General features: G+C 41.9%; 1 protein-coding gene across 4 annotated transcripts in view; it reads right to left on the minus strand.

Annotated features, from left to right (window-relative positions):
* Positions 1–14,429, minus strand: part of RBMS1 (RNA binding motif single stranded interacting protein 1) — a 211,320-nt gene that overhangs the window by 125,129 nt on the left and 71,762 nt on the right. The window contains exon 1 of one of the 4 annotated variants that reach the window (XM_065881184.1): positions 4,256–4,633. The exons of 2 other annotated variants lie outside the window; for them this stretch is intronic. In XM_065881184.1, coding sequence (XP_065737256.1) covers positions 4,256–4,324 — 69 coding nt within the window. In that variant the 5' untranslated portion in view covers positions 4,325–4,633. Of the gene's footprint in view, positions 1–4,255; positions 4,634–14,429 lie in introns of those variants that run through there. One more of the 4 variants, XM_065881182.1, reaches the window with a different exon arrangement.

The raw sequence follows: 14,429 nt of genomic DNA on the forward strand, positions 1-14,429 counted from the left end.
TCAGAAACTTGGAAAGACTGACTCCCCCTGTCCCCGCCCACCCCAAGAAAGGGCTCAGAAAGTATTACCAATATATGATGAGCCCAGCCGACAGCAGCCTCTAAAAGAAAGGAAAGAACAAAAACGAGAAACGTGTTCAAAACCTGAAGCGAACTATGGAAAATGTAGTGAGATGCCAAAAGGGATGCCTAGCGGAAAAACTGGATGATCACTGATGATGGCGAATTCCGTACTTTTCAAACGGCCATGGTTACATATTTCAAACGGTTACGTTGACACACAAGCACTACTGAATCACAAACACACTGAAATAGTCTAATCCCCAAACAGGACAAGACCTTTTTATGTATACCAATTTAATTTGCTGCTAATTTCCCCTAAACCTCCAATTTCCATGGCTTGAGTAGGTTTACCTTCTTTTAAAACGACACCAAATTGGGACTGGCTCAGTGTTCATTTAAACATTTCTCTGAACACTTTAATCTTCAAACTTTAACAAAACCCAATCTACTACACATAAATTGCTGTGAACAGAAACTGCTTGAAGAGGATTAATCAACAGCTTTGTATGTCATCCTCTAACAAGGCCAAACACTGAATCACTGTTGAATTCTTCACGTGCAGCTACACCCAGTTAATCTTCAAGAAAGCAGCAAACTATGTAAATCTATTTAAACTGGGGAGATAAGCACTTCACTCATCAAAAGTTTTAGCAACACTTAACAAGTACAGCTATTGGTTGGCAAGATCGTTTGAAAACACACACACACATACACACACACACACACACACACGAGAATTCTTATATGCACTCCCCTACCCCAAAGACCCCACTGCAAACCACTAGGCAAAAAAGTACTTGCTACACACCTCAATTTGTAAAAACCAAGTATATGACATCACTGAATCAACTACTTCGAGAAAAGCAGTTCCGAAATGGAAGTAAGGAAACAGGAAGGGGAAAGTAGCTAATAAAAGAATTCAAAATAAAATGGAAATATTTATCTTCTCTAATTAAAGGAAAGCACTTTTTCTTTTGAGACATACTAAAAATATTTTCACAACTACAGAAGTCCTACTAAAGGGCTTTCATTTTGCTTGTGGCGGTGTTCTCATACAGACTGGATTTGCTTAACGAATATCCTGTATCTGCACGTCACAGTCAACAACCATAGGCCATACACATTTCTCCACTGAGACTAGAACCAACAATCTTTGTCTAGACATTGCCTCCTGGGTTATCACCCACTCAAAGCATCTTACTCTGACCTGAGCCAAGCAGATGTATTTCTAACATGCTCATGGGCCTGTGATGCAGGAAAATCCTAAATGATGCCGGAGATCAGTGCTCCTTGACGTCCTCGATACACAGCGTGGGGCAGGAGGGGAATGAGCGCCACCCACCTCTGTTTAACTGAAACTGGCTGACTCCTATATTTGTACAGTTTTAAGAAGAAATCGTACAATCACTCTGTAAAGCAACCCTTTAACATCAATGCCGATCCCAAATATCACGAACCCACCGTCCATGTCATTCACAGCATCCTCCTTCACCTGCAACTCCTTCCTCACCACCACTTCCCTGCACCTGTCCATGGCCCAGATAGGTGGGAGGAATCCCTAAACCAGACTTTTGAGACTAGAAGGGTGACGGGCAGTGATGCAGAGAAGCTCTGTATGAGTTTTCACTGAGATGTGCACGTAATAAGCAAGCTGCCGTAGCGTGGTTGTCTTAAGAGCTTGACTGCCAAAGCCTGGCTCTGCACTTTGGGTCATACAGACTGAGTACGGTACTTAATCTATGCCTCAGTTTTCTTAAATGTAAAATGGAGATATTACCATTACCTACCTCACAGGACTGTCAAGATGACTAAATGAGTTAACCCACCTATAGCTGGGTCGTTCTCAGCAACCCACAGGCTATAAGATGCTCAGTGATGGTTTGCCACTATTAATATATATGTATAATACAAGTGTGACTCCAGCTTATTTTTTTTTCCAAAGGTGATTTTTAAGTATTCCTCACATTCAGTGTTTTCCTCAGGCAAACTATCTGAAATCAGCTCTAACAGCTGATCATATATTTCTAGATTAAAATCAAACTGCCTCATACACCTAAAATGGACCTATTCGTTCATCAAAATGAACAAACTAATGTGAACTGAAAGGTGCGAGCTTAATGTCACAAAATCTTATAAAAAGCATTAATTAGACTTCCCATTTAGACTAAGCCAGGATGAGATCACAAAGTCACTCATGGTAACCAGGTCCCCTTGCTGGAAGTGTGCTTTCCCAGTGAATGGCTAAATACTAACAAAAGAAACCTTTGACTCAAATACCACTGGTACCCGGGGTCTTGTGTCTGTATAATGCCTACACATTCATTTCTTTCTTCGCCTATAGAAAAAAGAAAGTCTGTTTGTTTTTCTGATTCAGTCAGCCCTTTTAGTCTCTGAATCTAAGGAGAGCCTAGTGAAAAGAAGAGCATCTTATCAGCGTGCTCCAGACCAGCAGGCTGTCCCCCTCCACACACAAAACCTCCAGCCCCTCACAGCAAAAGGCCTCGCCCTCAGAGCCTTTTCCCCATTTCAGAGCTAACACCCCACCGGGTTCCGACAACAAATAAATGAATACACAAGGCCCTTACATAATTAGCCATCTTTTCAGGTAGAGGGAGGTGGGGTGGGGGGAGGATTCAGGAGAATATTTATTGGAAATTTGCTTCATTTATGAAGTTGATGCAAGTGTACTGGCTCTGAGGGCATTTATTTTAAATGAGGCCACATGAAGAGATTTTAGAGATGCCAGCTTCTGGATCTTGACAAATTTTAGTATATACTTCAGCCAAGTCACAAATGCAGATTTTTTTTTTTTTTTTTAAATTAAAGGAAGGGGCTTTTCTTAAACCAGGTAAAAGTTCCATTGACTTGGAAAGCAAGGGCATACAAACCAGGTGTGTTTACTGTCTTTGTAAGGGAAAGCTAACAAGTGAAAGAACCAAACACCAGAAAACAATACTTTTTGACAGTCATCGTATCAGAAAATTAGCATCATTTTCAGATATAGTAAGAGTGCCCTCCCTACCCCACCCCCCAAAATGACTTTGAGAACAAAAAGGACTAAACATAATCAATAATCCTGTGAACGCCTTTAGGAAAGCCACCAGGCATCACTGTCATCTGTCGTGATCTTAACAGAGCCATGGTCTGCGTGGAAGGATACAGTTTGATTGAATCACTATTGGGATAATAACTTAATTGATTTGTCTCAGTGGCTAAGGATGTAGACAAGAGATTATGGAAGAAAAATATCTGCAATTGTGTTTTTGTTTTCTCAACAAGCATCTTGCCACTGACCTCTAAATCAGTTTAACCTTTTCTAAACAGACCTGCACATTTTTTACATAATTTAAAGCTAGGTCTTGTTAATGCTGCTGCTGAAAGCCTCCGTGAGATTTACCACAACATGGCTTCAGTAACCTTCTTTTAAAAACAAAGATGAAAAACAAAACAAAAGGCCATGACTATAAGCTTCCAGCTCCACTCCTTTTCCCGGCAGGGGATTTTGATCTAACCACTAAAGTGCCTTTGGAGTTCAATCTGTTAAAAAATGTATGAAACGGTATTAAAATAGGAAAAGGCATGTGTATGACTCAGGCTTATCCAAGTATCTCTGCAACTAGGATGTCACAGGATTTCCCTGTGCTGCTGAAAACTGAAAACCTTGAGAAAGTGACAGTAGAAGTTCCTGTTTCTTTTTCTTTCTTTTCTTTTTTTTAATATATAAATGGGAGGGGGAGCGAGCGCGAACACACACACACACACACACACACACACACACACACACACGTCTTCCGGGTTTCGTACGAATCGGGCAGGTTCTTTGAGGTTCCAAGTGACGATTGTTGTATCCCAATCTTAAGACTTATTATCGTACTCTTCCACACACAAAGGTTTCCGGAAAAAAACCCAAACTTGTTGCAGAGCTGGGCGAAGCCCCCGGCGCGCTCCTGCTCTCGCCGCGCCGCCGCCCCTTCCCCTTCCTCCGCGTCCCGCCCGGCCCGGCCGGAGGGGGCGAGGGCATCTCCCCGGCTAAGGTCACCGGCCCGAGCCGTCCCCGCGGGCCGCCTCCTGCGAAACAAGGTCACCGCCCGGCCCGGTCCCTCCGAGGACGACCGCGGAGTCCGGCCGAGCGCTGCCACCCTTTGTAGAGCGGGGCGGCCGGCCTCCCCGCGGCATCCCCGCCGCCGCCTCACCTGCTTGCGATAGGGCGTCCTGCAGCTGCTGCTGCCCCCAGGGTTGCCGCTGCTGCTGGGGAAGATCATCGCGGCGGGCGCGGGCGGCGGGCGCGGGCGCGGGGCAGCCTCGCTGCGAGGGGGAGGGCGCAGGGAGGGGGCCGGCCGGGGCCGCGGCCGCTCTGGGAACTCCCTCTCGCCGCGCGGCGGCGGCCGGCGGGGGCTGCAGCTCCGGGCTGACTTCTCCTCCGCCCTCGACCTCCGGACTCTCCTAAAAGTGCGGCGCGGTGGCGGCGGGCAGGACTCTGGCAGCTCCGGCGGCCGCCGCCCTGCGTGCCATGGACGGGAGTTCGCGCGCGGAGCTGGCGGCGCCGCGGACTCTCCCGGCGGCAGCGGAGGAGCAGCGCCGCCGCGTCCCCACCTCCCGCGGCCTCAACCACCGCCCCGAGAGCGCGCCGGCCGGGGGCGGGGAGGCGGCCGCGCACCGCCTCGCGCCGCGCCCAGGCCCACCCGCGCCTCCCCGCCCTCCCGCCCGGCGCCGCGCCCGCCGCCCAGCCGGCCGGCTGGCCCCCGGGCGCTCCCTCCCGGGCTCGGGGCCGGAGCGGGGGCTGCGCGGCCCGGGGAGCCACCGGCGCCCCCGCTCTGGTGCAATGGTTGGGTCTGGCTCCCCGCATGCCGCACATTCCTTGGAGTACCCACCCCCCTCGTCTTTTCTTTTTTCCCCCTCGGCTCTTGGCTTCAGCACCCGCGGCAGCTTTGCACCCGGGCTCGAAGCCCCTTTTCAGGGCACCGCGCCGGGGATCACGCTAACACCTGGGTAGGAAGCCAACTGGTCCCAAGTCGTCTTTTTCTTTTTCACCCTTCCAAACTATCCCCCCGACCGTCCACTCTCCCAGAAAAGGTGCGGGCAATCACTCCTACTTCAACGAACAAACCAGCCTTCCATCAAACCTCTGCAAATCCCCGTTCCCCCAATTCGCACGCTAAAATTTTAGCAGAGAAAATGTCTCCACTCCCCACCCCCTAACCGCAAAAACGCACGGTAAAGTTCGTACTTCATTCCTATGCCAGAGTTGGCAAGCTTACCTTCAAGATGCCAAAGTCATATAGCGAAAATCATTTCAATCCATCGGTTTAGCAAGCTTTCCCGAAAACTGGAAGTGTGTGATCCTTCTATATGTTAATTATGAGATGCGACACAAATGTGTTCTATTGAAGGGACACAGAAACAGCAAAACAGGGACAAAGTGAGGAGGTAGTTTCCTTTGTTTTTCAATTGAAATTAAGGCGACTCAAGATGCCCCCCGCCTTTTTTTCTGGATCGCCTTTGCGTTCGTTAGTGTATCTAGCCTAGAACCTGTGCAAGGCAGACGGCCTCTACAGCAAGTCCCACCGGCAAGAGCCCCGCGGTCTGTGGATGGGCCACTGGGACAGCTGGCCTGTTCAACAGTGACTATTACAGGGTTATATTACCGCACTAAGCGGTCAATATTACAGCGTTCTTCCTTGGCCTCTGGCCTCTAACGCCTTCCTGGAAAGGGCCATCTGCCATGATAATGAAAAATCCTAACTCGGCTAAGAAGTGAAGCCTCTCAACTTCTGGCTGCCATAAGGAAAACAAAGTGTCCCCTATGGAAACCGAGTCTTCTAGCAAAGCTGTGACCATTCAAGGGTGCTTCCAGCAACAAGGAACCAAAAAATATCCATCCTAGATATCCTTCCTACTGCTGACCTAGGGCGCCACCTCCATAAGATGAAGGGCTCCCAACATTCTCAAGCACACCTGATTGAAAACAACTATATACACAAACTATATATATATATATATATATATATATATATATATATATATATAAATTCTTAACTCTTTTCATTAAAAAAAAAAGGCAGCAGCAAACTTACTCTAAGTGCAGTACTAGGTGCACAATGGGCAAGTACGAACTTGCTAGATAACATTCACGGAAACGTATTTGTTCTTTAAAATGATTTAATAGAAACAATACAACTAACATTCAGTTCTGTGTTAATATATATGCTATTTCGGGCTACTGCATGCATTTACGATTGTTTGGGCTGCCCCTTTGCTGTCTCCTCTCACAGGGACCTTTTACCACAAGTTATCAACCACAGGTATAAAATATAAGGTTTTAAGTAGAACTGTTCAAGTCATAGATGCCTTTTCCTGAGAACTTAATGCCCAAGACCCCAGCAGTTCAAACCTGTCATCTATGGAAAAAATTCCATGTACAACCTCACTTGTCATGACTGGTCTCTTAGGAAACCACAGTCTAAACCACAAAAGAACAGCATAGATTAATTTTTCTATGGCTCTTCTCTAAGGTCATAATACTTTGGATATTGTGCTATTCTAGAATGGGAAGACTTGATTTGATACCCTGCAATTGTTTTACAGGGATAAGACATGATTTTAAGTGATAATAAAATTTAAATTGGAATACAAAAGCAATTCTAATACTAGATACTAAAATATACTAAGAATACTAAAAATATTAAAAGGACTATTTTTAAGAATAAAAAGGATATCTAAATAGCAACAAAACAAAGTGTTCTATATAGTGTATGACATAAAAGGAGATAACTCAAGGTGTATATTTTTAAAAACAATTCTACAAGCCAGGGTTCAGAAGTTCCAGAGTTAGGTAGGTACTACGCACTTAACTAGGTAAAGCATTGCAAAGAAAGGAGAAGATAGATTTTCCACCCTCAAAGACTATAAAATATAAAATGTAACAAAGTCACTAAAGCCCAAATAATTCCAACCTAAGAGAAATAACAGAAACATGAAACCATATATGTATATATACTCAATTATAGATACTCACAAGTGCTTAGTTATAAGTGATTATAGGAATAGATCCTAGTGAGATTCATCTGGGAAAGTTTATTGACCTTTGAAACAAATATGTTTTAAGACAAAGTAAGGAAACATTCCAGAGAAACTGCAAGTTATCACGGTAAGAATTAGGGCTTTGGAATCTGCCCTGTAGATGCTCATCTTCCTGCAAGGGAAACTGAGACTGCTGCCTGGGCGGTCAGACAACATCCTCCTCCCGCAGCTCAGCTGGTGGGTAAAGTTGTGGGAATCTGACCCAGGGGCAGCCAATCCACAGATAGGCTAGTGACCTATGACATGGCTGGGACTGAAAAAATGAGCGGAGCCAATCAGATCCTCACACTTGGGAATTTAATTCAGAAAACTCCAGTTAGGAAAGGGACAGAAACTGCAAGAGTGCCAGGGGGTAGAGTTGAGGCCACAAAAAGCCAAAACCATATGCAAGCCAAGGTTATGAGGAAGCAGAAACTATGAGTAACAGGAAGCTGACTGGCAGCAAGCGGAGAGGCAAGCAGATGCCAGGAGCGGGTGAGCACTTGGCCGTGAGATGGAGTCCCTGAAGCTGCTTTGGCTCTTACGACTGACAACGGCCCCTCCGTGTGTACACTTAACCAGCCCCACCCCTCTTTTTCAGAGAGCTTAAGTGAATCTGGACTTTGCAATCTAAGGAACAAAATTAAAACAGCCCAACAGATTTTGCTGTACATTTCAGCTTTCCACTTACTAGCCACATGGCTTTGGGCAAGTCAGTTAACCTGAGCCCCAGACTCCTCCCTGACGGTCTTAAGTGTATCTATGGTACTCCGACAAAAGTACCAAACTCAATAAATGACAGCTTATTGTGTCTCCAGGTTTCAGAGTGGCGGTTTGTAGACTTACGTGGGTATACTGTGTAAATAACTGATGTTCGTAAGGCTGGCTGACCATCCAAGAGCAGGAGCAAGGGTGTAGTTGGAATTGACAAGTAAAAAAAAGAGCAAATTTAGGTAAGGAGAACTGTGTGTTGAATGGCTGAATGAAGATGCTTTCTAAGGCTTAACTCTTAAGAGGTTTAAGAAAAAAAAAAGTCTGACAGAAGGTCTGTTTCAAGAGCTAGGTGAACTCAAGTTTCTCTCCCACATTTGTTTTTGTCCTGTTTCCTTTAAAGAGGTTGTGTGTTGGACCAGAGCCATTTCTGTATGAATGGGAAGACTGTGAGTGGTATCAGAGATCACACTGTGAGGCAGGAGGGGGCTATGAATGAGGATAATAAAGATGGAGCCATCAGTACATGCAGGAGCCTGCAGCCTTGTAGAGCAGATGAGACTTGGCTACTCCCAAGTGTTTGTATAACTGCAATCTGAGACTCTTGAATTGAGAAGATATTTGTCCCACAGAAACATTCTGAAAATGAGACTTTCATTTATAAATTTCACATCTCATTTCACTTTCACAGCAACGCTATGAGGTTGGAAGGGTTATTAGGCTTCATTTACAGATGAGAGGAAAACAAGTTAAGACTGACCGACTTAACCATAGAGCAAGGAAGTAGCAAGTAAATGTTTAAACCTAGGCTTAGCTAGGGTTAAAAGACCTGTCCTGTGCTCCTTCAACACTATAAGGCTGTGGACTCAAAAAAGCCTTATAAATAATGCTACAATTCCCAGGTGAGTACTCGTAACCTGTACAGCACCGAGTTGCTGGACACGAAAAATGCAAGGCATTAAGTGATAAGTGCCAGCCAAGTGGTCTAGACAATCATGTGCTATGCCAGTCCACTGCAGGGAGAGATCAATACAGGATGTAACGTGGGTGTGGGGAGCTCAGCTGTATAAATGTTTTGTTTGAGGGACATTCAGAAAGAAGCACTGTGAAGATGAGAAGAAAAACAAAAAGAGCGGGAGAAAGATGGATGGTATGAGAGAGGATGTAGATTTGGGGTGATTGCTGCTGAAATCATCACTAATCAATGAGCTCCTTGAAGGCAGCAGCAAAATCAAAAGGCTAGGAGAGCCCCCATTCCAACACATGCATTACTGAACCTCATATAAGAGAGGAGCCTTTGAGTAAAATTACTACAAAGAAAGTGTGGTGGGAAAGCTAAGCTTTGAAAGAAGGGAAAAAACTAGGGGGAGAGAAGATGTCCAATGAGATAAAAATAGAACACCTCTATCAACAAAAGAATAGACCTGTAGCAGGGTCTATCCCTCTATCACTGCTAAATAATTTCAAGTACCCATTTTTATTTGGATCATATTAAAAAGAATGAAGAGGAAGAATTCATCCAACATTACTTCACATTACAATCTTTAAGGAATAAAATACAACCAAATAGTATTGGTTAGTGTAAACAGTTCACGCTAAAAAAATTGTTTACATTTGAGAGTACCTATGTTTAAAAGCTCGCAAGCCTCTAGCTCCCAGCAAGACAGAAAAAGAAAAAAAAAATTATGAGGTCAGCAGATTCTTTAAATTTCTGTTCTTTCCTGGCACAAAATAGAGTTGATAAAGTGTCTTGTTTCTAAAGGAGCAGCAATATTTTCTATTATTTACTATTTTGCTTTTTTAAAATTTTATAATTCTTGTTCTAGACCTAAAGTCTCCCTGGATACATATAAAATCACATGTATATAAAAATGAAACCACTGTAATAAAACTATAGCTCTATAGCTATAATCCTAGAAGGCATATAGAACAACATAAACAAAGCCAAATTCTGATGAGTCTTATCAAAAGCAACATTCTAATGATTCTTAAACCTATCCTGGTGAACAAAACAGAAGAAATAGGCTTTGCCCTGCTGCTGCTTCTCTGAATGGACTAATAAATACCTGTCATTTATTGAGTAACTACTATATTCTAGGCAATTTCTCAGCAGGTTCCTCTCCCCCGCCCCCCATTCACTCACAACACACACACACACACACACACACACACACACACACACACACACATGAGAGAATGATTAGCCCATTTTATAGAAGAGAAAACTGAGGCTCAGAGGCTTAAGCAACCTTTCCAAGGCCACAGATCCAATACATAATGGAGCTGAGGTTTGAACTTAGGTCTCTCTGACTCCAAGTCTCCAAGCTCCAATGACACTCGTGATCGTTATTATTACTATGATCTATGGTTCAAGTCCAAACCCCATAGGGAAAAACATAAGAGCTCAATCCTGGGTGTGTATCTGAGCTTCAATTACCATGAATATGACCTTGGGCAAGTCACTTTTAAAAAGATATGAAATTACATTGAATTTCCATTCAGTTGATTATAAAGGCAAAATTTCCAATATTAGAACATATAGTTAATAGTACAAATACATATTCTGACCCAACCTAGCTCCTAAATCTCATTTAACTGATGGTTGCTAAAATATAACTCCTCTCTTACAACCACCAGTTTTATTTTCTGGGATAGTTGGTGGGATGAAGTTGGGAGAGAAGCAGAAAGAACTATCTGCTAAAAGCTGGGATGGTGATTAGATGAAAGGTATTTCCAGAATCCTGAACTGAAACTGAGAATAAAATTTCACTCAAAAAATAGTGGAAAATCGTATTAGAGATTAGTTTCATTATGGGATTCATACAGGCTTATCGGACAACTAACATCCTATTCATCATTTAGGATATTTCTCTCTGTGGCAAAACATCCTCTAAATTCCAAACAAATAATTTACACTCAAAAAATTTTGGATATCATCTATTCATAAGTTAGCTACAGCCTTGTTCTTGCAAAATAGTTAATAAAATTCAAAGCTCACTCAAATTTCTGGCATAGTGGTTCTCTGTACGTTAAACTTCTTTTCCTATGTTTTTCTATAAAAATAAGTACTTGGGTCCTTATTCTTTCCAAAAACCAAAATCTTGGGGGTAGCTATATGAATTAAAAATTCAAGATTTTTGTTTTCGTTTGGTTTACACTATATTGAATTTGTATCTGTAGATCAAATTCTATAACAAAATAAAGGGAGTCAACTATCTGGGAAGCCAGGAGAAAGAGAAGCTCCATTTTGCATTTATTGTGGATTACTGTTTTCCTAATTTACCTGGATGGATGCCTCAATCCTCTACATTCTTTGACTGTGGGAATCTAGTATTAGAACTGTTATTCTCCATCCTTGAGCAAGCCTATAAGAAAATAAGTGCTTCTTTTCAAAATACTTTGAGATAATTCAATGAGTTTTCCCTGAATTACAGTAAAATTACAAATTATGAAAGATATTAAGTGATTTTTGCAATTACAGCTTATCTAAAGAGATGGAAGTAACATAATCATCTACTGTAGTGATCAAACTATGTATAAAGGATAAGAGCCGAGATAAGGAAGGGAGGGGCTGATGTGCTGTGGAAACAGCTAATCACATCCACCTCTGGCTACATGACTTGGGAAGAGACAGAAAATACTTAGGAAATCAACATAATTTTTGGAAAACCAGAGCCAAAAAAAAAAACCAAACCTCTAAATCATGAAAAACAAAATTCAAACCTGGAAAAACTGTGTCCTTTCCATGAGTAAAATTCAACTGTTAGAAAATTTGGATAGTACAGACTGAACAACTAACTATACCTTGGACAAACAAAAACCTCGTATAAGCCAAGAATGATAAAAGGTATAAGACGTTCCTAAATGTCTGGGAGACATAACTAAGGTCTATGCAAAACCTGGGATCAAGGGCACAAATTAGGATTTAAAGCATTCAAAATACAGAGAAAAAACCCCAATAAAACAGTTTCCTTTCTCTTTAGCTGCTAAGCTGACCATTACATTAGTTTATTTCACCTGAAGAGGAGGATAACAGAATAATTAATAACATCCTTTAAGTAAATGAGGATGCTGAAAAGCTTTCTATTCTCTCCTGAATTATAAATGTGAAGGTTCACACAACAAAATACAGAATTAGAAGTGAAGTAAATTTCTATTCAGTTGGGGATACATGAAGGCAAACTTTCAGCAGTAGAATATTTAGTTAAGAGTACTGCAGTGGGCTGCATAAGGAGCTTTTAAAAATTCCCCACCCAAAGTGTCTTTAAGAATGACTAGTTCTGGGTTATCTAATACACTTAACACATGGGACAAACTGATGACAGACCTGTGGCAAATTGATACTTCCCAAGAGAAGAGAAGGCAAATGAGGAAATTCTGATATTGTCATGACAATGTGACTGATCATGACATCAACAACTCCTAATTCCAAACTATGAAGAACACTCCGAGAATGCTGACAACACATTAAACAGATCCTCCCAGAACCACCCTTCCTTCACCTCCCAATCTAATATTTGATGTAGTGGCAGATGTGATGAAGTTTCAACTAAAGGATTATTGAATGTCAAAATCTACTAAATTCTTCTAAGTTGGAGGAAGCACTAGAAGGAAGCAATAGATAATAGCTGAAGACATTTTTCAGACCTATCATATATATATTATATTATATCATAGCATATTATAAAATGTTACAATTTATAAAAGGCTTAATTGTACATCTCATTAAAGTCTCAGGGAAGGAGGCAGGGCAGGTATCCTCCACTTTTTTTAAACAGGAGAGTGAGCCTCAGGTAGGTTAAACGACTTGACCTGAGTCATGAAGCTGAACCCTCAAGGTTGGAAAGAATTATTAAAAGCCAGTTCCCGTGCCTGACGTATAATAATCACTCAAGAAATAATACAATAATAGAATGAATGCTACTGTCTCTCCTTGGACACCACGACCGACAATAAATTTAATCTATCCATATTTAGTCATTTCTATTAGAAGGTTCTTTGTTAAACAGCCTCCAAATCTGAACCTACTCATTATATTCCTACCCCAGGACTAGAGTCTATGCCTTCTTATAGATTGTATACAGCTTTCGTCTGTATTCTACACTGTCCAACCCATAAAAGTGAGGGTGGAGTCATCTTATTTTGAGCCTTAACAACCTTGTAAGAGTGCTTAAACAGTCTGTAAATCTCTAATGAGTTACTTAACCTACTGTCTTACACGCAGTAAATTTTTTTTGGAGGCATGAATGGATGAGGAATGGTAGCTTTCTTACACAGACACACACACACACACACACACAAATGACAGAAATGATGATTTGCATCCTCTTTTCAAAATGATGATTACTTGAAAATTAGAAAGAGTTGAATGTAAGAAATGGAGTGATCAAATCTTAAAGACTACATTTTACAGATTATATTAAACATGGTGAATTTGCGTCCTAATCTTCAGATCACTTGGGATCCTAAGAAGGTGTTGTAATGAATGTTGCATTTTGCATTTGTATGTTACTTATTAAGGAAATGGTATTCCACAATCAAATGGTTTCTCTCTCTTGACCTCAACTATTACTGTCAGAGTGAATCTTCTTGCTTTACTTTTTGGGGAAAAGAGAAATGTCCTACAAATCTCTCTGCGATCAGTCTCCTGTAAATATTTGGATATAAACTGTATGTCGTGCAATCTAAGATGCCACTGATTATAATATGCTTGACAATTACTGAGATGTTAACATTTGAAAAAATGGACAACAGGAATTATAGGACATCATAAATTAAAAGATGCATTCTGATTTCAGCAATGCTGAAACGTGAAAAAAGTGAATCTTGGCACCTGTGTAGTATGGCACACAGGTACATGAGCACAGTGCATACAAACGCGCACACATGTTCTTTTTATTCATAGCCTAGGCTCCAGAAATATATTTTCAAACACTCATTTTTAATCTTCTAAAGAACCCAGAGCTACTGAGTGATTACAAGTAAATGACACACACTCAGTTCTTCCAAGATCTGACTGTATCATACCAGTGCGCACAGTCTCCACAAGGCAGAATGAGAAACTCTACCGTAATCGCACAAAGGAGCAAACTGAGCTGTCAGCTTCCCTCCTCAGCCATTTCCTCACAGTCACCTCAAGTTACACCCGTGGTGTTTTAGATATACAGTGCATTTATATGATAAGAAAGGTTACAGGGAGAGGAGCCTAAATCTGTAGATATTTATCAGACCTCTCACTCCACACTTCCTGTTATTAGTGCTTTAAAGTTGTCAGTTACGAACATAACTTGAGAACATTCATCCTGGACTGTTACTTCTTTATCAAGTTTTCAGTCACACAAATGCATGCACATGGACACACGCACTCTCAAAAGATCACTCAGTGTTGTTCTGGCACACAGCATCAATTCCAACCTATGAGTCTTACAGATTTCTACCTTTTTGCAGGGCCTGGAGTACCAGTTCTCAGTCTTCCTAGGACCTCCAATCGGAAAAGTAATTTTTATGTGAATCATAAAAGTTTTTTTATGTGAAGTCAGATAAAAGACATATATCTAAAATGGTTATCACAACCCTTAAAATTGATATGAAATGACA

Source organism: Phocoena phocoena, chromosome 7 (genome assembly GCF_963924675.1).
Source record: "Phocoena phocoena chromosome 7, mPhoPho1.1, whole genome shotgun sequence".
Classification (NCBI taxonomy): Eukaryota; Metazoa; Chordata; class Mammalia; order Artiodactyla; family Phocoenidae; genus Phocoena; species Phocoena phocoena.